Source organism: Cetorhinus maximus, chromosome 22, assembly GCF_964194155.1.
Source record: "Cetorhinus maximus chromosome 22, sCetMax3.hap1.1, whole genome shotgun sequence".
Taxonomy (NCBI): Eukaryota; Metazoa; Chordata; class Chondrichthyes; order Lamniformes; family Cetorhinidae; genus Cetorhinus; species Cetorhinus maximus.
In genome coordinates, this window is record NC_135900.1 from 44,610,605 (window position 1) to 44,635,222 (window position 24,618).

General features: G+C 43.5%; 1 protein-coding gene across 1 annotated transcript in view; it reads right to left on the reverse strand.

The window, feature by feature from the left end:
• itfg2 (integrin alpha FG-GAP repeat containing 2) overlaps positions 1–24,618 on the reverse strand; it is a 115,279-nt gene that overhangs the window by 17,019 nt on the left and 73,642 nt on the right. The window contains exons 9-11 of the mRNA XM_078568205.1: positions 22,036–22,127; positions 19,377–19,494; positions 8,200–8,370 (exon numbers count right to left, since the gene is read on the reverse strand). Of these exons, the coding sequence (XP_078424331.1) occupies positions 8,200–8,370; positions 19,377–19,494; positions 22,036–22,127 (381 nt within the window). The remainder of the gene's footprint in view (positions 1–8,199; positions 8,371–19,376; positions 19,495–22,035; positions 22,128–24,618) is intronic.

Sequence of the window (24,618 nt, forward strand, 5' to 3'; positions counted from 1 at the left end):
GGGTGTGGGTGTAAAAAAAAGTGATTAGAAGGGCTAATACAGAGTTTGGAATACCTAGCAGCAATTATGGAAATAGCATAAACAAATAAAAAGTAAAGCAATAGTTCAGGCCAATTAGAAAAAGTTGCATTCAGTTGCCGTCTCATTCACAACCTTTTACCAACTGCTGTGTCATAACAGTTCACAACCCAAGATTTTCATCCCCAATATATAACATAAGCATGAAATAAACAAAATACAATGTAGATAAATCTTCTGCATTCCCAGTGATGTGGCAAAGAACCAAGGAGTACAGGTTCTGTTTTTCCTGATTGCTCTATAACTGCTTGCAAGCCAGGGGTCACCGCATGTACCGCGATCAGATACTGATCTCTTCCTTCATGGCTGGACAGCTTCTCAGCCTCAGCACTCTTCTTCCTGCGGAGCCAGTGACCGCTGTCCAGGTGATGGGAATGCTGGTCAGCATTATCTTCCTCATAACACTCTGCCTTACCATTGTGATGGAAGCCATCGAGCGTTTCAGCAAGCTCTGAGAGATCCAGAACACAGTGATGGTGATCGGGATCAGAGCTGCTGAGCTCCTGGTCAATCTCCTAAGACTCTGCTCTCCCAGCCGTAGACATCTGCGAGACATCTGACCGAATGTCTGAGTGGCAGTGCGCTGCTCCTCTGTCAGCGCCACCAACGCGGTGGAACATGCAGAGTCCTCGGCCTGGATCTAGTCTGACATGTTCTTGGCCGCCGACAAAAGGATCAAAGGCTTCCAGCCTAGTGCAGGCTCGGGGTGATAGCCTGACAGCCAGGGGAAGCAGAAAGTGACAAATTGTTACAGTGCAAGGGCGATGACATCCGACAGCATGTTCCAAGGTGGGGGTGGTGGGGAGACCGAAACCTAAGCTGAAAGTTCCAGAGAATGAAGGAACAGCCCTTTCATTGTTTCATCCAGCCAGTAACTATGTAGACGGTTACAAAAAGCCTTTTGCATCCGGTTCCAACTTTAGAACAGGGTACATAGGATGTACAATGGATAAATGGAGAGTAATTGTTAATTACTTAATAATGAAACTATGCTATTCAAAACTACTTAAAATGGGGTATGGGTGTAAAAAAGTGATTAGAAGGGATAATACAGAGTTTGAAATACCTAGCAGCAATTATGGAAATAGCAAAAGACTTCAAAAACAAATAAAAAGTAAAAGAGTAGTTATGGAAAGGTAAGGCCAATTGGAAAAAATTGCATTCAGTCAAGGTCAAGTATTGCTGTCTCATTCACAATCTTTTTCTGTTTCTTTGTTTCCTTTGTTCTAAAGGAAATTTTCTTGCCTTTGAACATGGTAATTCCCAAGTTAAAAACAAAAAGCCAAAAGCTACTGCGGATGCTGGAAATCCAAAACAAAAACAGAATTACCTGGAAAAACTCAGCAGGTCTGGCAGCATCGGCGGAGAAGAAATCAGTTAACGTTTCGAGCCTTCATGGCCCTTCGGCAGAACTGACCTGCTGAGTTTTTCCAGGTAATTCTGTTTTTGTTTTGTAATTCCCAGCTTGTTTGCTGAGTTTACCAGGCAGATGCTAAAGAAGCCATGTCTAAAAGGTTTGATGTTGTTTTTCTGCATCATTTTGAGGTGGTTTTAACTTGATCATCAGAGTATTTTCTATAGGAATGTCAGTTCACAGACTTTAGTTTAGTTGACATGAAAATTTAAAAATGTTGTTATTATTTTCTCTTTCTCCCTCAAACACGGTGTACATTAACAATATAATTAAAAAGGCTCTCAAGGGAAATAACCATGGGCACAGCTGGGTTCTCACTTAAAAGCAGTAAATGTCAGACAACAGACTTGTTCCCACAGTCAATATTTTTAGATGAAACAGCAGTCTCTCACATTGTTGCAATTCTACCAATTTAGTAAAATCTCCAGAGCCTGCCTGAAAGAGCTACATGCCCCCTTTATGACCCTGTGCCTCTTTCTGTTCTGAACTCTGTATCTTTTAAAATATGCTGCTACCCTTGCAAAATTCTTATGAATGTTTTTTGCCATTGTTAAAAATAATCATTGGTAATACAGAACTTGAGTATTACTGAAAAAAAGAGACATGTCTAAGTTTTTCGTCTTGCACTCATCAGAGCGTACTCGCAAGGATACCAATATAACACTTCGACAGGCTGCTCAACTACCCTAAGCATCACCCACATTTATGATCCAGCTCTATCATTATCCAGAATAAATTGAACCCCTGCAATGGGCAATTTTTCCACCACCCCAACAATAGCTTCATCTTTCCTCCATTTGCTCTTTAAATTTATCTTCCACAACTGGAATAGATTCAGCATCTCCATGAACCCCACTTATTATCTATCACCTGCTCCTGCAATACTCCTGCTGAACAACAAGTATCACTATCCTATAACATTAAAGATTGGATGGCCCATTCTCTTAAAATTTTAACATCTTTACCTACTCCACCCTGTACACGTGGAAAAACTTTCCCTTCACACACAAAGTCTTTAAACATTTCTGCGACATACTCCTCAGAATGCTCTTGGGTAAATTGTGAACACATTCCCACTTCTTTACCTATCACTGATTCTCCCTGTTTTACCTGTACACAAACCACTGTTTTTTCCTGAGCCTGAACCTTAGAACCCATGGTACTTTTACTTCCAGAACTTTTCTGTACCCCAATAATTCCTTCAGATTTTTCCTGCAACCTCCAACACACTGACTTTGTGTGCCCCACTTTATTACAATGAAGACACCTCAATTTTCGAATGTCACTCCTACCCTCAGCACCTTTCTTTTTATTCTGAGAAAAAACTTACTGGGAACTGCCCAACCACTCCTTCTCTTCCTTGACTACCTACCTTCCTTTCACCTTCCCACTTTCTATCCTTTTCTGATTTGAAAGTGTGACGAACAAAAGGTTTAGCTCTATGAACTAACTCACAATTACTAGCTATTTCTGCTGCTCGTCTTACAGTTGAACCCTCTGTTCCTCCACATGAGTTCTCACTACCAAAGGGCTTGAATTTTTAAATTCTTCCAAAAGAATTACTTCCCTAAGAGCTGCACATGTTATCTCTATTTTTAACACCCGTAATCACCGATCAAAATTACTTTGTTTTACTCTCTCAAACTCAATATAAGTTTGCCCAGGCTGTTTTCTCATATTCCTAAGTTTCTGCCTGTATGCTTCAGGAACCAACTCATATGTACTCAAAATAGCCTTTTTCATCACATCATAATTCACTGATACCTCTTCAGACAGCAAAGCATATACCTCATGTGCTCTACCCAGCATCTTAGACTGTAATAATAACGTCCAGTACTCCTGTGGCCATTTCATCTGTTTAGCTATCTTCTCTAATGCAATAAAGAATGCTTCAACATCTTTTTCCTAAAACTTTGGAAGAGCTTGTACAAATCTAAACATCTCCTAACTGAGTTTTACGTTAAAGGTTTTTTCGTCATCAGAACTCTCCTCAGAATCTAAGATCTCTTTTTAACTTCCAGCCTTTTAAGCAAGTATTCTCTTTCTCTCTCTTTCCTGAAGTTCCAGTTCCAGCTGCCTTTCTTTCTCCTGCCTTTCTGCTTGCTCCCTTTGAAATGTCATTTCTCTTTCCTTTGCTTCTAATTCAAGTTTTTTCAGTTCCTTTGCTTGTTCAAATTCAAGCTTCTTAATTTCAAACTGAAGTGTCACTACCTCCAGCTGTGACTCACTAGTGTCAGGTATCACTTCCAACTGTAGATGCTGTGCTATATTTTTAATTATATCTGATTTCCTAGCCCCTGCAGGTAACCCAAATTTTAACTTATCTGCCAACTCTGTTAACTTACTCTTGGTTATTTTTTCCAACCCAATCAGAGTTATATCTTCTACTCCCAGACAAGTCGTGGCAATTGCCAAAGCCATCTTGCAGTCTCACCACTTATAAAAACCCTCACCAACTCCTTAATTCAAAGTGCTTCTCGTACTCATAACCTTAAGGTTCACCAATTCCAAACCAATCAAGGAATTATAAATATTATCCTGCCAAGAGCCCCCAATTGTTATGACACAGCTGTTGGTAAAGGCTGAGTTATTTAAAATCCCTGAGGGAAACTTTAAACAACTGTCATAACCTATATTTTCAATAGTTATGATTGAGATGCAACTCTGAACTCAGAAATGAAACCACCAAGCCTCCAGGGGTTTTTTATATAAATTAAATTAAACATTTATTAATTTAACCACAAATTTAAACACATACACATGTCTACAAATTACTACCATAATAACTTTACAAATCCCCAAATTAATCATTTCCAGGTAATCTTCCCCAAGGCACCAATAACCCATAGACTTAAACAGACACCAGGCAAAGCACATTTTATCTTTCGAATTCAAAATGAGGTTCCTTTCAATTTGTTCCTTTGCAGACACAGTGGTAAGCTTACAGGCTCAGATCTTACAACACACAAAACTCTTCTGTATATACCTAGCCTTCCCTTTGAATGTAAATTCTCATTGTATCACCAGGCCCTTTGAACTCCAGCTCTTCTAACAATGAAACCCCTTTCACAATACCAATTTTATTGATAATATTGCTTGGTGTCTCCTAGCTAGGTGCAAGATTTCACCCCCAATCTTGAATGCTTTATTCGACAAAGTGCAAATGTCCCCTCTACCTTACTGTTTAAGATCTCAAAACTACTGTAGGTCAAAGCACCCAGGCTAGCTGGCTTTAATCCAATTCACACACACACACTCACACCCACACACACTGACCCTACTACAAGTCCATTTTAAAATAATTTCCAATAACATTATATACATTAATATCTCTTCATGACAGTGGTTTCCAGTACACGCAAATGCGCCACATTGCGAACCCGACTGACAATCTTAAATTCGTTGTCAGCGTAATTCTTAGCATATTGGACAATATTTGCTAAATAATCCTCAATCACGGAATTACATCTAATGTTGGACACTGTGTTTTGAGTTTGGCAAGCACAAGTTGGTTGGGTACGGTCTGTACCCAGCCCGTTGCAAACAGCGGCTGGGATATGCTGTTTGATACAATCTGCCAGTCTTTGGGACTTGCAGTTTACATACCTAGCATCACACTGGCACTGAAATTCAGATATCACATTACTCATTTGTGTGATAGGCAGAATATTTTTTTGGCTGACGGCAGCATCCCAGTTGTGGCGAATATCACTCGTGTTGCTACTGCACAGTAGCAGCGTGAAACAGCTAGCTTCACCTGATGCTCAAATTTTTGAGCTACCTTACCCTTCCAGGGTAATCTGAGGTAGACTGGGCACTTTTCAGGGCCAAAAGTGACGGCTTTAGACAACCTTGTAAATAGGGCCTGAGCCATTTGCTCATCATGCAAGTTTGATGCAGAAATAGGGCGCATCAAAGGCATCTTGCAGGACAATGGCTGCCCTGATCAAATCATTTCATGCTGTATATCACGGTAACTCATGAACGGGCCAAAGGCCGTCACTTTTAGCCCTGGAAAGTGCCCAGTCTACCTTGTTCGCTGACTCGTTCCTCAGGGCAATGCCTTGACCAATCAGGGTCAAGTAGTGGCAAAGGCGCAAATAAGGATTGCAGAAGCAAGTGAGCTGATGCAGGGGCGGGGGTGGTCAGATTATGGCTGTCCAAAATCGAGCTGCCCCAGCTGACAGCAAGGTAAGTGCTGGGGTTGGGGGTGGACCCGGGGTGAGAGCAGCTCAGGTTATTCTTATGAAACCTACAGAAGCATTCTTCCCCCTCCGGACTCCACAAAAAATAATTTCAAATTTATCTTTGCTAGGTCTCTTTAACTCTATCCCTCCAGTCAATTCCAACTTAAAATGTTTGCATTCTTTATACGTAGGTACTTTGTTACAGCCAACAGCAAAATGGTAAAGAAATTCCAGTTGGGGTAAGGTCTAAGTCTGGACCTTCAACTCTACATGGCCAGGAATTTCTGATGGGCACCAATGAAGGCTGGGGTTTTGCTGGAGAACTGACCCTGCAGAAATTTTGTTTAGTTTCAGGGTGGGCTGAAGTATTACCTAGCCACGCCCTCACAGCGGCAGCCAGATACAAATGACAGGTTAGGGCAGAATAACATTACCCATCCTAAATTCTGGGACTTCTGCCTTCCCATTTGGCCTTGAGAATGTGCATCGCTGGTTAAAAAGTGTGGTTTGCCAAGAATTATTCATCAAGGCGAAAGTATTTGGTTAAATGGACCCTGTTGACTGATACTGCTTGTGAAAACTTTGCCACATTTTGGAACTCTGCTTCTCACTTGTGATTGCTCATGTGCTTTTGGGGAACACTGTAATCATAGACGTTTCTGATATTGTTTAGATGTTCTTTTATTGTTCTAATCATTTTTGGCAATTCAAGTCTAAAATAAAGTCTTACGTTAGAATTATTCAGCTGTCTCTGGAAGACAATGAGGAAACAGCTTAGAAGGAGTATATAAAATGGTTTTTAGTTAATTATTTTACACACACTACAATACTGTTATCTAGGAAACAAAGCAAGTGAAAACATTTTCACAGATGCAAGGATGAGAGTTCACCAATTAGGATAGTTTGAAACTCAGGAGAATGAGGGATGTGAGAGGTGATTTCTCAGAGGGTTGTATGGCTGGTAACTGTTACAGAGATAAGAGGGAATAAGTCCTTAGAAATATTTAAACACAATTGAGGAATTGGAGGATCAGAAGCTAAGGTAGGTAAGCAAGCAGAAGGTTAATGATGGTTGGGAATTGGTGTGGGATAGAATAAGGCAACAGACATTTGGATAAGCTGAAGTTAATGGAGGTTTTAGGATACAAGGCCAGGCAGGAGAGCACCGGAATAGCCAACTCTGACAAAGGCGCAAATAAGGATTTCAGAAGCAAGTGAGCTGATGCAGGGATGGAGGCATGTAACGTTACTGAGATGGAAGTGATAGAGAGGATATGGTGTTTGCAGTTCAGCGTAGGGTGGAATAGGATTCTGTAGTTAGTGAATGTTTAGTTAAACCTGAGACAGTAGCTGGGAAGCAGGATAGGATCAGTGGCAAAAGTGGGCTGAAGACAGTGTTTAACTGGAGGAAATTGTGGCTCATCAAGGACTGGATGTCAGACAAGCAATCTGGCAATATAGAAGCAATGAAGGGGTTCAAGAAAATGACGATAAGGTAGAGCTGGGTGTCATAAGATACTTTGTCAAATCTAACCCACGTCTTCAGATGACGTTGTCAAGGACCGACAGGTAGATTAAGAAAGGGCTAAGGATAATTCCTCGGGGACCTCCTGAGGCAATTTTATGCAAGCGGGAAAATAAGTTATTGCTGGCTAAGACTGGAACTAAGTGCTGACAGCCCTACTGAGTTGGACAACAAAGGAAAGGCACTGAAGGAAGATGGCTGCAGAGGTTGAGAAGGGCAAGGAGGGACAGTGCACCATTCTCAGAAGATGTCATTTGTAAATTTGATTAAGGCCTTTTCAGTGCCCTAGCAGGGATGGAAACCTGATTGGAGCAATTTAAACAGCATTGTGAGAAAGAGTATGTGTTTTGCAGTGTTTTTCTGTGTTAAAGATGCCATATAAATTTAAATTGATGTATTGATAATTGCATAATTAATAACAGCAGTAATTAAATACTGGCACCAGGTATTATATTATTGTAATGTGGCTTGCAAACAAGAAAGGAGAAGAGAGGCAGGAATTTTAGAAAGAAGGAGCAGGAGGAATAGAACCAGAGAAGGAAGTAGGAAAATAGTTAGAAAGGTGGAGGGAGAAAAATAGAAAGCAAAAAAGAGAGACAGTAAGAGATAACATTTTAAGGGAACCCCAGCAAAGAAGTATCTTGGGGAAGAAAATCACCGGCGAAATAAAAATAATCAAGCAAGTATTCTTATTAATATCTGCCTGTCTTTAGTGTTCCGGGTTTTCTTTTAGCATATGTAGAGCAAACCGATATACAGGAGAAAGATACTCAGTTGCCATTGGCTGTAGAATGTACATGCCATAGAGCCTCATTAAGAGATAGAAAATAAAATACTTCACATAAAGGTTAAGTGGAAGAGAACACAAAAGAAAATTCAGAAATTTGGCTGATTCTGAAGCAACTCTTTTTGCACTGTTTTAATGATGTCATGCACATCAACAAAGCAATACAGTCCATTCCAGCAAAGCCAAAGGCTAACACAGAAATACTCACCCACAAATGCTCCTTGCAGTAGGTTCTGGAACTCATCTGTCTCCAACACCTTTAAGATATTGGTGGATTCCATTCTCTCCAGTTCCACCCTCCAGTACACGTATATTTTGTGATTGAAGCTGACATACACCAGACAGGGACTATTCCGACCATTTTTGCATGCATACATGCCTGGATGCAGAAGAAAAGGTGACAGTCAGCAATTCAGAGTGAGAGCCCTGTTAAGTCTAAGAAATTTGCTTCATTGTGCATGAACAGTCATTCTCTTTCCATTCAGGCAGGCTATACCTAAACTCAGTAGAATTTTGAACTACCTTCAGTATGGGTTAATAGCTTCCAGTTGATACAGTCAAAGTCAACTTCTGCCAAACTTCTGTCAAAGACATTTACGATTTTACAAACAGCCAGTACAATTTACATTTGTATGGCAGTTTTAAAAAAAAAACTTACTAAATGATTGGAGAGGAAAATTTTGAGAAGGTTTTTGAAGCTAAGGGTTCTTTGGAGGTAAACACATAGTGAATGGAGAGAGTTGAAGCACAAGTTAAGGTTCTCAAAATGGTAAAATGGAAGCATGGAAAATGGCAAAAGTCCAAAATGAGCACTGCACCTTACTTATGTAGGTTAGGCTGCAGGATAAAAGCAGAAAATGCTGGAAGCATCTAAGGAGAGGGAAACAGAGTTGATGTTTCAGGTCTGTGACATTTCATCCTGAAACAGGCATTGGGCCTCTTGCAGATGAAAACAGAAATTCTGAAAACCTATTTGAGGCTCACTTTACAAAACTGTTATGCATGACTGCAGTATGCACCATGGTCAGTTTCTTCAGGAGTGGCAAGTTTGATTTATTTTTTACTTCCTTATTGTGGAGATGGAAGTGTAGGACTGTTTCCCCTAGCTCCATGTTAAATCTGCAGGCCATATCTAGCCAGCATTTGTCTAGCCTAACCCTTCCCAACTGCCTCCCTCTCCCACCATCCCCATGAACTTTTATTACGACCAGCTGATCAACTACCACCTAGGACCAGACAGCTTCCTCTGAGGCCACAACTGGCACCTTTGGCTCACCAGTAGTAAGTTAGCAGGGCTGGCAGACCCATTTGCTGTGGTTCTGTCACTAGCCTCTTTAGGTACGAGTAGCAAATGCTGCATTGGGATTGCACTGCTAATTCGTTTGTGGGCCAATTTTTTGATCAATGAAAATGACCAAAGACCACTTATATTGCTAAAATTAAAACCACTGATAAGTGGAGATATTGGGTGAGAAATTGGTCATTGCCGCACTCACTTTTAATGTAAAAAATTAGCATTGGGCTGCCAATTCCGGCTGCAAGCACATGATTTCCCTTAGAGGTGCACCAGCTGTCAATTTGTCAGATGGCGACTTCCAAGCGTCCAGGATACCCACCTGAAACAAGCAGTAGGCTCCTTGTAAACACTAATCAAGTTCTAACACCTGCTGAAGATGCTATTCCCAAGGCAGGCAATGTGTGACTTCTCAACAAGTGGAAGAACTTCCAGGAGCTTGTGCTTCATTACAGCATGTCTAGGTGGCTTTGCAAAGGTGGTTATCTTGTATTTGGCCATGTTGTCGTGATGGGCTGGGTTAAGAGTCATTCTTGGAGCCATTGGTTCCAAAGATCTGCTACAGTTTTAGACCAGATTTTAAAGAAATTAAGCCTGTATTCCAATAGGACTACTTACATGGTCTAGTTGTATATACTTCAGAAAAGTACTGGTCATTTCAGATAGATTGATCTGAAACAAGTATATAAAATTTGGAGGTGTATACCTCAAAAAATTAATCTAAGCATCAAGAATCACGCAGTATGAAATATTTATGAAAGACCTTTTTCAACTTCCTCTGAACAGCTTAGTTAGTTAAGTGTTGAGACCTTTGATTTGGAAGGGTTAATGTAAATGGGAGATGACCATCAACAGCTACAACCTTAACCAGAAGTGGGGCTTCACTAAGACAGTCATTAAGTTCCTTCACACTGTCATACTAGGTGACACCCCTTTATGGCCCAACAGAGATCAGTATCACACCGTAACTTAATCATAGCATCAGAACTCATACCCTAATATTAGCAAGGTACTGCACACTTGAAGGGTGTAATTTAATGGTCCCCCAGGAGTGGGCTGGGAGGGTCGGGGTGTCATTTAACCAGTTGGGAAGGCAAGGGGTGGAGAGAACTTCACCTTCCTGACTCCCCTCTAATTAAGACCAGGATGAGGAAGGTTAAGGTCATCCTTCCCCACCCTAGGACACTTCAGACACTCAAGATCACTTAACTGCCTCATATCACCAGTGGGGAGGCCACACCCTGACAGCCTGTCTGCAGGCTGGGGGTCAGGGGTCGTTGCCAGTGGCAAGGGCCAACCTCAGGGGAAGACCCATGTGTTCCCCAAACCAACATCCCTCATCAGGCTCTGCTTGACTGGCCCCAGTGAGGCAGCTCCACTTACCTGGGTCCCAAGGTCTCCATGGCTGCTTCTCCAGCAGTCACCACTCCTAACAGTACTGCTGGTGCTGAGGAGCCTTCTGATTGGCCAGCAGCTCTTGGAGGTGGGATCTTTCTGTGAAGGCTCTGGGATCCCTGACAGCTAGCAGCTAAGTGCCTGGTTGGATTTAAGTCTCATCGGGGCTCCTGTAAAAGGCTGAGGTGGGGTTGTCACCAGCTTTTTACCCCAGTGCTTCTTAAATATTTTCCAATATGACCCCATTTTAACACTTGAAAATTAATGCGGCCCCAGGTACCACCAAAAAAGCAGCAATAAAGCAGCTTTGTAACATTTCACATATAATTATTAAAGTTTACTTCTTATAGATCAACATATAATTGTACATCATATAAATATGAAAATCTGAGCTTTTAAAGTACTTTGTAAAATCATTATTTTATGTACTCATGTAAGTTTCACCCAAGCTCTCCATATTTCCTGGTGACAGAAGACTCAGTGAAGCCTCTCTCCCTCCAATTCTCACACACACATTGTAATTAGCCCCCTCCCACACAACATACACACTCTCACAGACACACACACCTCTCTTCCTAACACCCCCTCCCCCCCATGACATACTCAGGCACGCCTCTCTTTTCCACCCTCTCCTTCCACCACACACACAGCAGCTCCTCTTCCTAAACCCCCTTCCACATTACTTACTTAGCAGCCCCTCTTCTTAACCCCTTACCTCCCCTACTCATTCACTCACCAGCTCTTCTCCCCCTCCCCTTTTTGGTTGAATTGCTGGTACCTGCGAAACGGTGTTGCTATTTTGGCGTAAGAAAACTGCACAACTGGCAAAGAGGTGCAGAATCACTAAAGTTTGAAGCCATCACTCGCCTTCCTGGCTCAGCCACTTTACCTCCCATTTTTCCTGCACTCTGGACACGGTCAGTCTCTGCCAGCCTCTAGTTGTGCTCTCTCAGCTCACAAACATCCTGGGCTCACTTGAACCTGTTGCTATAAGTGTTTTCTGAAATTAAACAACACTTTAGGCTCACCACCTGCCCCTTGTTATTTGGCGGCATTGATCCAGTGGGTGCAGGGATATCCCGCCTGAGCCTCCAGACTGTGTAGTCTCCTCTCCACAGCTGCCTTTGCTGCTCAGAGGAGGGGCAGCTTGCAACCCCAAATGTGACCACTGCAACCCCATCGGGGGTCGCAATGCACAGTTTGGGAACCCCTGCCTTAGCTGAAGGACAAGCTCCCTGCAGCAGTCATTAAATTCAGCTCTTATGTTCTAGAGCATGGCACTCCTTTCTTGTGCAGGGAGGATTAGCCTCATTGCACAGAAACATCTTTTTAAACAAATAGTTCAATCACACTTTCTCAAAGTAATTACACTTTTGATATCATTGTCGCTTAAGGCAAAGGAAATATTATAATAATAATAATAATATAGGCTACCAGCAATATAATTGCCACTGAACAAAACTAAGAAGCCATACTTTATTACTGTCAATTATGCCCCAAAGGGATTGAAAAAGATCTCACTTGCCTGCTTGTGTGACATACTGCTACACTTCACCTTTTTTATTCTGTGCATTATCTGGTAAAGTAAACCTGATCAAATGCTTCATAAGGAGGTAATATAATTAAAGATCAGAGAGTAAACACATTATCCTCTTATGAAACTGACACATCTCAGTAACCTAGTGTGAAGATGGGCCCAGTGAGCCTGCTCAAAAAGAAAATGGTGCGAAAATGGGGTCATGTGACCCGACGGCAGCACACCATAATTGAGAAGAGTCCCAGGCAGGGGACAGGGAGAGGGGACAAAGGTCCCAAAGAAAGTCCCAGACAGGAGTCAGGGAGAGGTCCCAGAGGAAGATGGGAGAGTGAGAAGTCCCAATAAAGAAGAAAGAGGAGCAGAGAAAGAGGCTCCAAGCCGAAAAAGGGCTGCGGCTTGCAGACTTTAAGTGGTGAGGGCTCAGGAGAAGCCCTGACAACTGAAGAAGGCAGCAGAAGGTTGGTGATTCCATGCTGCGGGCCATTGTGGCAAAGGTACCCCTTTGGAGCAGTAGTATTCTGCTCGGTGCGGTTGAAAAGCTGAAGTTGTGCTTGTGAGTTGATGCTGGAGTGCAGACTTGGAAATCCAGGTGAATGGAGTCTCAGAAGACGAGACTGCAACCCTGCAAGGTGAGCCATCATCGAGGCCGTCTGAGCTGCAGCGACTTTCGGAGAGAATTCCCAGGCTATATCTTCGAAGATGAAGACTGGAATCCCTTGAGAGAGAGAGATAGAGTTTTAATCTGATTGATTCTCAGTGTTTACTGGCGTCTGGGTGGAATGTTGAGAAATCCATGGAATCTTGTCTTGTTCACATCTGCCATTTATTGTGCAGCATGGTGAGTTCGATCAGTTTCCCTGTTAATTCATATGTACCTTATATTAACCCCAAATGTTAGAGTATAAGATAGATATTGTAAATAGTTTTATCTTTCTGACCTTGTGTAGTAAAGTTCATTTTTGTTTGTTCAAAACACATGGAATATTGTAGCTTTATTCTCTTAGCAAGTGTTTTGAACATCAAACTTTGTCTACTTTAAACAAAAAGGTACTGGTTCCTAACCAGGTCGCACCAAACTTTTAGGGGTCTGGTCTAGGATCATAACATCTAGACATTATTACACTTACTATCTTTGAAAAAAAACTGTTCCTTGTTTGCTAGGAATCAGCATCTCAAGAAGTAATAGAGATTGAGGAAAACTGGAACATTACATATGATGATTTTTTAAAAATATCTGCAGCCTTTTAAAACGTGTAACAAATGATTAAAAACAAAAGTAATTCAAACAGGTTGAATGGAAATAAATACCAAGAGAGATATAAAATATAAAATGGGCTGCCTGTTTGCTATAATCTGTTTATTCTTATCGCACAAAGTCAAAATCTACCCTAGTGAAACAAATTTGTTGAAGAAAGACTGGACTAATGATTCTACTCGTTAATCCAGCTACATCACAGGGTTAGGTTTTGTATCTTGTTACGATCCCTGCAGAGACTGATAACTTTTAAAAAGAGATATGACTTTCACAGTGACCGAAGTAAATGATTGCACGATAAGACTTAATATTTTAAGGCTTTTACTTCAACAAACAAACTAAGATCAACATTAACTAAACATTACTTAGTAGGCAAATAATATGCTAGGCTACGGAAAAGGTATTCCATTTTAGCTTCTTAAAACAATCAAAAAGCCCACAACACATTTATACATTACGTCGCACTTTCAGCAGAAATATAGTTTTGTGTTTAAAGTCCCAATCTCCTCCCAGCTTTAACAGAATCTCTTCTCCCTTTCCCACCGGGGTGAATCTTCAAGTGTCTCTTTAAATGAGGTCCCTTTCACTCAATCTTCTGAGCATACTCAAATAGAATTCCAGTAACAAGGTGCTCTCTAGCATCTCCTCGGTCTGTAACTCTCAACCAGCCTCATTTTCTTTGGCCTGGGAATCCATTTCCACCAGAACTCTGCTAGGTGGTTAACCCAAAAACAGTCCTTTTCTTCTGCTTGGCCGTGCAGCACCTGTTGTAGGTCTTCTCCCCTAAAGGTCTCTCTGCCTGACTGATTCTAAGGGCAGGATTTTCCCTTCGTTGGGTGGGCAAGCCTGGGAACGGCCGCGAAACAGACCGCCGCCCGCGATTTCATGCTAGCGGGCCGATTAAGGCCTGCCCAGCGTGAAACGCAGTTCCACACTGTCCGGGAAGAGCCGAGTGGGAGCAGGGGTCTGTCAGCTGCCTGGCCCAATGGTGACTTGGCAGCTGGTTTAAAAGCAGCCCAGGCAACCCCTGGAAGGCTGCCATGATGGAAGTCCCCTGAACCTTCGCAATGGACCCAAGAAGGGCTGGACACAGCAGGCGAGAGGGCAGGTCTGGTGGGCACTCGGCCCCCCGCTTTTCTGATGGGTGCCTTGTCCTCCTGAAGAAGGTGGCTGCCAGGAGGGTCACCCTTGTCCCCAGGGATAGGAGGAGACGGCCACTGCAACTCACCAAGGGGGCATGGGAGGAGGTGGCAGCAATGGTGAGCAGCCATGATGTGGTGCAGCGCACATGGGTGCAGTGCTGTAAGCGGTTCAATAACCTGCTGCACTCAGGAAGAGTGAGTCAGTCAGCGGGTCAGTGTGCAGATGTGTTAAGGCCTGGCTGTTCCCCCGAGGACCTCAGGAGTTCTAGAGTCTGAGTGCCAACTGTCAATCATGCCAATGCTGGCCAAGGGGGTGGGCCCTGGCTGATTGAACTGAGTGCCTTGCAGCACAAGGGCCAAGACTTGGAAGTGCCCTGCAGGTGCTCTTCAGTGGGATTGGCCAGGCTGCAATGGCATTTCAGGTACAGAGTAGACTAATCAATGCTCCTCTGTTGTTTCAGGAGAAGACGGCCCAGAACAAAATAGAAAGGTCGCAGACTGGCGGAGGACCCGCTAGCCTTTTAATCCTTTCAAGATACAAGCAAGATGCCCTGGAGCTCGAGAGCCAGCACGTCCCACGTGCAACCGGGCGTGGAGAAACAGAGGTGCCAGACAAAGATGCACAGAGGTGAGACTTTCGGCTTGTGCAACCATCCAAGTGTAGTCTCTTCATTGATGTGAGCCTCGAACCTGGAGTCCCCATTGAGCATTAGAAGACGATGGCACCGTGATGCAGATCTCCATTGTCTCACCAGGATACCTGGCATGCACAGTGACAGTGTGATGACTTTAACTAATGACATGTCCTTGTTCTCCCTTTTAGGTTTGCTAGCAGGCGTTCGCTCTCTGGAGCCCGAAGGGAGGCCTGACACCGGAGGAACACCATTTGCACTTGCGTCACACAGCTCTCTGAAGCGGGCATCAGCGCAGATACCAGCACCGTGGTAGGCATTAGAGCAGCAGGTAGTACCTCAGTGCACATTGGTGAGGGCACTTCACAATAGTTTGAAGTGCAGGCATTGGCACAGGGCACCGGCAGTCGGAGGACTGTTGGGGACCAGGGTGACGCTCAGTCAAAGGCTGATGACGAGCCTCTGGAGTTGTCCATTAGGCCGCAGATGCTGAATGTCCAGCGAGATGTGAGGGAGGATCTGGCAGAGATCCAGGAGGGTATGCGTGTCATGGTCTCTGTTGTGGGAGTCCATGCAGAGCATGAGCACGGTGTTGACCGTCATGGTTGAGCACACTGCCTCCTCCTTTGAGAGACTGTCATGGAGATGCAGCTCCAGGGACAGAATCAGGGATTCCTGGGGTTGCGCTTGGACCTGTAAGCCCTCAAACAGGCACTGACCACAGGTGGTCAGTGTCAGTTTGGGAGATGGATGAGGCACCCAGTATCCAGGCTAGGTGCCCATCCATCAATGGTGTGCAGCAACCTCACATTGGTGCACAAGATACCTGTCATCTCTGCGGGCTCCTCTCAGGGCACTCTGGATGATGGCAGCAGCTCTTCTGCCCATCCGCCAGTGACTGTGGCATCTGCTGAGGCTGCAGCAAATGGGAAGATGCCAGCTGTGGCACTGGCTGCTCCCTCCCAGGCAGGGTCAGCACAGGCTCCACTGGCCAGAGGACGACCTCCAAGGTCATCAAGGCCAACAAGACAGCAGGGTCAGCAGGCTATCTCCAATGCCGGTGCCAGCGAGGGGGGAGCACCTAGACATAGCACTCACAAGCATAAGTTAAACGCGCCATGAGCACAAGAGGGACAGGTCACAGGTGATTTTATGTTCATTTATGTTTACTTTATCTATACTGGTCTGGGAATGAACACCAGAGAAGTTTATGCAAATAGTTTAGAATTGTCAAAATGAGATAAATTTTACTTTTGTCATCATGGCCTGAGTATGCTTCACCTTTTTATTTTATTAGTGCAGGGTACGCCAGTATGTAATGCTGGCTGCAAGTGGCTCTGAACTTTATTGCACAGGCATAGAGTGTTCTTTGTGTTCAAATGAAAGAGTCCTTTCAGACATCCGGGATGGAGGTGGCAGCCCTGGCATGCAGTTGAAGCTGAAACTTGGTAGCCTAGCTGAAGGAGCATTGGATCAAAACATCCCTGGTGTCCCTGCCTCCCTGGAGGTTACCGAGGTCTGCTTCCATGCTCTCAGCATTCTCTTCACCGTGCTCTTCTTCTGACTTACTACTGGATTCATCATTTGTGGCCTGTGCAGCTGTGTCAAGATCCCCTTCCTCCAGTGGGTCTCCCCTTGCCAGTGCCAGATTGTGGAGAGCACAGCATGCGACCGCTATCAGTGACACCAGCTCTGGGAAGTATTGTAATGCACCCCCTGAATGGGCCAGGCATCGGAAGCGCATCTTGAGAAGAGCTATGGTCCTCTCTCTCACTGCCCTTGAGGAGGCATGACTTGTATTGTAACACTCCTCTGCCTCTGTTCTTTGGTGGCGGAGAGACGTCATGAGCCACCTCTTTAATGGATAGCCCTGGCCACCCAGCAGCCATCCATCCAATCAGGCTGGAGCACTGAAGCACCTCGGCGCGTGGGAATGTTTCAGGATGTAAGCGTCATGGGAGCTGCCAGGCTACCTTGCACAGACTTGCAGAATCTGCATCCTATGGTCACAAACCATTTGCACGTTCATGGAGTGGAATCCCTTCCTGTTGAAGAAGGCACCCGGCTGACCTGCTGGCGCCTTGATGGTCACATGTGCGCAGTAGATTGCACCCTGGATGCGGGGGAACCCATTTCCCATCTGCCTGCTCGGAGGTGGTGGCTCCAGCAGAGGCCACAATCCCCATTACCAGGGTAAGCGATGGCTGTCTGATACCTGGAAGGGTTCATGCAGTCTGAATCCTCCGAGGACCTTGCAGATAGCAATGAGTCCTGAAATGAAGCCTGGAAATGTTAAGAATGAAGCCCCGAACACAGATGAGGCTGCCAAGTACCAATAGGCAACCAGCAGCAAACTATCTCCAAAACTCCTCACTACTCACACTGGCAATGCTGCTGACCCCCTTTCTATCCTGCCCTTGGATGAGGTTTGTGAAAATGTTGGCTGGCCGCCTATCAGTTTTGCCCATGTGACGAACTGGAAATCACACGGTCAAGGAAAAATCGCATTCAATTGGACTCTTAAGGGCCTTAAGTAGCCGCTTAATTAATGGCGGGTGCCGCTCCGGCACCCGCGCATGCCCACCAAGTGAAATATCGCACGAGTGCACAATGACGTTGGGACGCTTGCCTGATATCGCGCACTATTTTACTCCCGATCGGGATGCGCGCCCGCCCACGGGATGTAAAATTCTGCCCTCAGAGTCTGAGAGACTGGGCACAGTAACAACAGCTACCCTTGTGTTCAGGTGTTAAAGCTTACACCTTACTTTCAATAGGTTTATGGTTTGACTTTCTATCTCCATAACAAGCAGGCCACATGGACTTGTCGCCAGTCAGACTTCGTAGGAGGTCAAATCCCCCTCTTCAAACGACTCCATTTTACCTTGAATTAAAGGAGATAGTTTAAAATATAACTGCCTAATAAAGTCTGGTGACGTAACAATCTGCTCCCAACCAGCTCCCCACTGATATTAATTCAGTCTCGCAAATAGTTGGGCTCAGATAATCCTTCAACCCAGTGTCCTGAAGATGTTAAATCAGCTACTCACCTTGTGAGTAAGGGCTGGACTTTTGGCCTGGTGGTGGAGGTGGACAGGAGCTAAGATTAGCCCTGCTGGTGTGTGCCGGTTCCTCGGTACCATCCAGCCTCAGGGCGATTTTTTTCACAGGCGGCTTAATAGCGGGGGCTGCGAAACTACCTGTCCATACATCGCGGGTAACTGGCATGACTCATTAAGAGCCACTTGAGTCCGATTAAAGTAGGTCTACTGGGATTTTTGAGTTAGCCTCCAGGTTCCAGCAGGCATTCGGAGCTATTTTAGATGCCTAGCAGCAGGCTTACAGTGGCAGGTGGGTGTCCAGTGCTCCAGGCAGGCCCAAAGGCCCTCCCTGTCTGCCTATGTGCAGGAGCAGCGACGAGCTGCCTTGTATATGAGTTCTCCATTCTCTCCTCCTGCACAATGGTGGCCTGGCTGCAGAAACCATTTTTTAATTTAAAGTTTGCAAAAGTTAAAGAGGGCATCTTGAAGCACCCTCTCTCTTACCTTCCATCTCAGCCAGCTGCTCATTTCAAGCTGGTAAGCTTGAGTTTTCAAGCTTCGAGAGCCTGCCTACCATCCTTAATTAGACAGCAAACCTGTCTCCAGTCCAAATTAGGGGGTGCCCCTATGAAAATCACAAGGAGTGACTGTTTTCCCCAGGGGGTGGATTCAGCACACAGAAACAGTCCTGCCCTCTGTTTCCTGCTCCTAGAGGAAAATTCAGTCCTCAGTGTGTAGTGCTTGCCAGGTCCCTGCTTTGCTCCTATATTTACTGTTAAACAAGAACAACAGCAGTAAAATAATGCAGAAGGCAGTAAGAGGAAGTTAAAGTCAGTGCTACAAACAAAAAGCAAAGAAATTGCAGATATTGGAAATCTGAAACAAAAATAAAATGTTTTCAATGAATGGTCCGCATCTGAAACATTAACTTATCTGCTCTCTCCACCTATATTGACTGACCTACTGAGTGATTCCAGCAATTTCATTTTTTAAAGTCAACAACAGTTTGTTTCTAAAATTGGTCTTGATAAGGGTTTTCCCTTTCCCAGAAGCCTATGAATTAACAGTTACACTAAGTCTGACACTTACCAGCACAAAATGCACTGACATTTTCGTCAAACTGAAATCGGACAACAGACCTATTTTGGTCAATGATGTAGGTTTGACCATCCCAAGCACAGGCCACTACTTCCTCTCGTCCATCACCCTGAAAAAAATGCAGATGATAATTATGCTTGTCTCAATAGACACACACCACAAACTAGCCATGCATGCTTACCTTCCATAACATCTGTGTTCATATATCATAGAAATATTGTCTTTCAATGGTAAGTTCTGGCCTGTTCACTTTAGATAATTATTGGTTTGTAAGTCATTACTGGTGTAAATGACATGCACCTCCAAGTTGTATCTCAAGCTACTGACAACATAGATGTCCATAACCTGCAGCAGTCTCAGATTTGGTCCAGAAAGATTACTCTCAAGCAGAATTAATAAATGTTATCTCACCGATACCTCCATTAAATACAGCACTCCTTTTTAACAGTCAAACTTAAGAGAATTTGGATAAGAAAGTTTCTTTTAATTTTTCAGTTGAGCTCATCTTTTCATAAAATCATACCAGCTTCTCTATCCACTGCATCTAATTCCCTCTGAATTAGTTCCAGAATTCGTAACTCCACCACTTATCCGGGAGACCAATCCAAATATTAAACACACTGTGCCTGAAGAAGTGCTTCCTGACACCAGTCCCGAGTTTGCACTCCATTATTTTGCATTTATTTCACTTGCCCTGTGTAATTTGTAGCTTAAAGTTTTATTCTCAACAATAGTGTCAACCAACGCTACCATTTTGAACTTTACGTGCTGCCTGCATAGGTGTCAACTGGCATGGGTAGTCCGTACACCACCCCACCCTATGCTCATTTTCACGTGCAATTGAACTTCTAGGCCATCGTGTTCTGCATGTGCCATGCTGAGGTCATCGATACAATGAAGACTCTACTTTGTTTTCTTCCCACCACTAGATATTAGACCTTAACTTTGGATACTTTAATATCACCCTGTCATCGGTTTGTGATTAGAAGCTGTCTCTCCAATTGGCTGCATGCTGTTGTAAACTGAAATCCCTCCTTTTACATGCCCCATTTGGCTTCCGCTCAGACCTGAGCCAATTACTTAAATCTTTCTTGTTTCCTTTCTGACCACTCTTGGACGTTTCTCTTCTCTCTGTCACACCTCCTTCCACTTCCCCTCTCGGAGACTTTGCTACCCAACCTCAATCATCCTCAGATCTATTCCTCTGCCTTCCTACTCTCCTGCTACATAGAAATTTGAATCAGTCTTGAATAAGCCCATAGCTTTTGTCTATAAATTTCTTCATAGGATGCAATGAGGCACCTGTAACTGCTTTCTTATGACAGCAACCCATCCTCCTCTCCTACTTACTTTCACCAAATGCAGGATCTCACCAGTGCATAATTTCCACTGATACCCCACCATAATAGTGGGAGGTAAATAATTGCAGCAATAATACATAGGTTGTTCATTTCTACTTTTAAGAAATTTAAGAAAAAGATATATAGCAAGAGTCAGAAAGTGAGACCCACTGATTTCTGTGAACTTTGTAAATAATCGTAAGCTTCAATTTAGCTTGAATGTACCATTGTTAAGTCTCTTTTTTTGGATGCCAACAATATCGTAAATAAAAAGGTTTTTTTTGCTGATTTTCTCCAAATTTAGGAATTTGATTATTTTCCCCACTGATTTTCTTCTATTTTATGACCTTTTGAAACAAATGAGCAATATAAACAAACTTTAAAGACTCGTGTCTATACCTTTATTTATAAAACCTAAGATCACTGAATGCTCCACTTCCAATTCCCTATCATTCTCTGAAAGTTACTGCATCCTTGCTTTCAGTGATTCTTTAATTAACTATCTCTTCCAACAATCTGTGCTTTGAAGAGCTATTGGTACACAACATCAGAAGCTTTCGCAGTGTCAACTTGGAATGCTACCTCCTTAACTTGCAAAGTTGTTTTTCAAAACGCTGCACCAGTTCACTGCAGCCTGTAAACATATACGTTCAATAAATTTTGATTTGTGGAGGAAAGTTGGAAATAAAGCTGCTCCTTCATGTGCTTGTAGCCTCTGCTATTACAGAGGCTCCCTGCTCCAAGAGGAGAAAATACACAAAAGACTAAGATATCTCCTGTATGAGGTAGTAAAGTAATTTGTAGTTAAAGCAAAAAGTCCTAAACATATAAACATCCCCCTTTTTTAACATCAATACACTGTAAAGATTTTTTTTAAAATAGGGCTTCTAGCTAGTGAAGTTCAGGAGGGAAAATTTGTTTGCATCCAAAACAGGCACAGGGCCTGAATCAACAGGCCCAAGATGCTCAGGCCAAACCAATATTGCATTAGTAATAACACCTTTTTCCATGCTCGGGCCTGGATGGCTATTTTTTTTGCCTATACCAATATGGCAGGTAGTATACTTCAGGCCAATAATGGGCATGTTATTTCTGCCCACTACACTAAAGGCTTACACACCTGTTAAACACCATTGTATTTATAGGCCTCAATCTTTAAGGTTTATAGAAGCCTTGTCATTCTAAAGAGCAAACTCAATTCATATGAATTAGTTCAGGAAGTAGCTTGGTACTTTGTGATAGTTAGATTATAGAAGCAATTTAAAGCAGGGTTATGCAAAGTCTTCAGTGACTACTATGGTAACACTCACTGTTACATCTAACTTTTCCAAGGCAAAGAGCTGATGATCCACTTGAACAGACCACAGGAGTTTATCTGACCCATCCATCAGCTTCAGGGTACCTGTGAAAAGAGGCAATAAACAAAGCTTTACTCAGTTTTATTGATCAACAGGACTCCAATTAGCTACGTATTAAACCTTCAGAAGGAGAAAGTTGTCTTGGCAAACTAATCAGGAAATCTTCAGGAGAAAAAGAATATTCTCGCAACCTTAGAAATCAATATTCTTCTGTTAGTGTCAGATTGACATTTATCGGTTTTCATTTTAACCTTTCCACAGCTCCTTTTGGTAGGGTAATTGAGTTATGGCTTCTTCATGATTTCATCACGATGTACCCCTGAGGTTGTCTGGTAGAAGCTGTGTGCTTACTAATATGAACAAATTAACTGTGATAAGTTTTCCTTCCTTCACTCTACTCCCTTGATTAGGTATGTTACTGTCACAGCTTGAAGTGGGTGCTACAAATGTAAGTAGGTAGAAGATGGAAGTGCCTTCTGAAGTGATACAAAAGGCTAAAAAAAAGTATTGCCACAGTTGCCAGGCCATCAGTGTGGAGGGGGTACCGCTCCTCAGGATGTCACCTGTGGCTCCAAGGATATGGGATTTAAAGGAAGACTTGTGGGCTTCAGCAGGAGATCCGTCGAACATGAGGAAGATCCCAGTGGCGTCACCAATTTGACTGCAAGTGAGGGCTTAGTTAAACCCAGTTAGCTAGCTGCCACTGCCAAGCAGGTAGTTGGTGCCGGCTCCCTGATGCACGATTCTCTAATTTTGCTCCCAGACTCACTGCCAAGGGACCAAGAAAATTCTGCCCATTAACTCTGTTTCTCTCTCCATAGATGGTGTTTGGCCTTCTGAGTATTTTCAGCATTTCCTGTTTATTTTAGGATTCCAGCCTCCTTTATTTATTTAATTCATTGGTTCTAATATTATTTATTTAATTACTGGCTTCAGTAGTATTTAATTAATTTATTATACACGCTTTTTAAAAAAAACTTAATTTATGGGCTCTGGCAATGTCTTCAGGCCATGCATTCAGCTCCATTATTATTTGTTTAACATAGTCATATTGTTCTAAATAATTGGACGGAATTCACTGGAGACTCGCACCTAATGAGTTAATGCATTTATGGTGCACATCAGTACCACTGGTAGAAAATTCTGGCATGAGTGAGTCAGGCCTTTACTAGTGCCACACCGAAATTTGCTGGGATCCTCTAGAAAGCTCTGCAATAAACTCCACCAAATCAGTGAGAATTTCATTATCTTAACTCTAGTAAAATCAATGGCAATGTTCAATTTGCTTAGATTGAACCAAAACAGCGATGGTGACTTGGCAGAAATGTGATCCATTGCTCGAAGGTTGATTTCCCTTAAACAAGTATGACTTTTTATTGATAAAAGCAAAAAACTGCAGATGCTGGAAATCAAAAACAAAAACAAAAATAAAAATACCTGGAAAAACTCAGCAGGTCTGGCAGCATCTGCGGAGAGGAATACAGTTAACGTTTCGAGTCCGTATGACTCTTCAACAAAACTAAGGAAAAATAGAAGAGAGGTGAAATATAAGCTGGTTTAAGGGGGGGGTGGGACAGCTAGAGCTGGATAGAGGGCCAGTGACAGGTGGAGATTGCCAAAAGATGTCATAGACAAAAGGACAAAAAGGTGTTGATAGTGGTGATATTAGCTAAGAAATGTGCTAATAGGTGACATTAAGGATAGAAAGCAGGACGAGCAAGGTACAGATAGCCCTAGTGGGGGTGGGGTGGGGGGAATGGGTCGAAATAGGCTAAAAGGTAGAGATAAAACAATGGATGGAAATACATTTTAAAATAATGGAAATAAGTGGGATAAGAAAAATCTATATAAATTATTGGAAAAAAAGGGGATTAGAAAGGGGGTGGGGATGGAGGAGAGAGTTCATGATCTAAAGTTGTTGAACTCAATATTCAGTCCAGAAGGCTGTAAAGTGCTTAGTCGGAAGATGAGGTGCTGTTCCTCCAGTTTGCGTTGAGCTTCACTGGAACACTGCAGCAGGCCAAGGATGGACATGTTGGCATGAGAGCAGGGTGGAGTGTTGAAATGGCAAGCGACAGGGAGGTCTGGGTCATGTTTGCAGTCAGACTGAAGGTGTTCCGCAAAGCGGTCACCCAGTCTGCGTTTGGTCTCTCCAATGTAGAGGAAACCGCATTGGGAGCAGCGAATGCAGTAGACTAAATTGAGGGAAGTGCAAGTGAAATGCTGCTTCACTTGAAAGGAGTGTTTGGGCCCTTGGACAGTGAGGAGGGAGGAAGTAAAGGGGCACCTTCTGCGGTTGCATGGGAAGGTGCCATGGGAGGGGGTTGAGGTGTAGGGAGTGATAGAGGAGTGGACCAGAATGTCCCAGAGGGAACGATCCCTGTGGAATGCCGCCAAGGGAGAGGAAGGGAAGATGTGTTTGGCGGTGGCATCATGCTGGAGTTGGCGGAAATGACGGAGGATGATCCTTTGAATGCGGAGGCTGGTGGGGTGATAAGTGAGGACAAGAGGGACCCTATCATGGTTCAGGGAGGA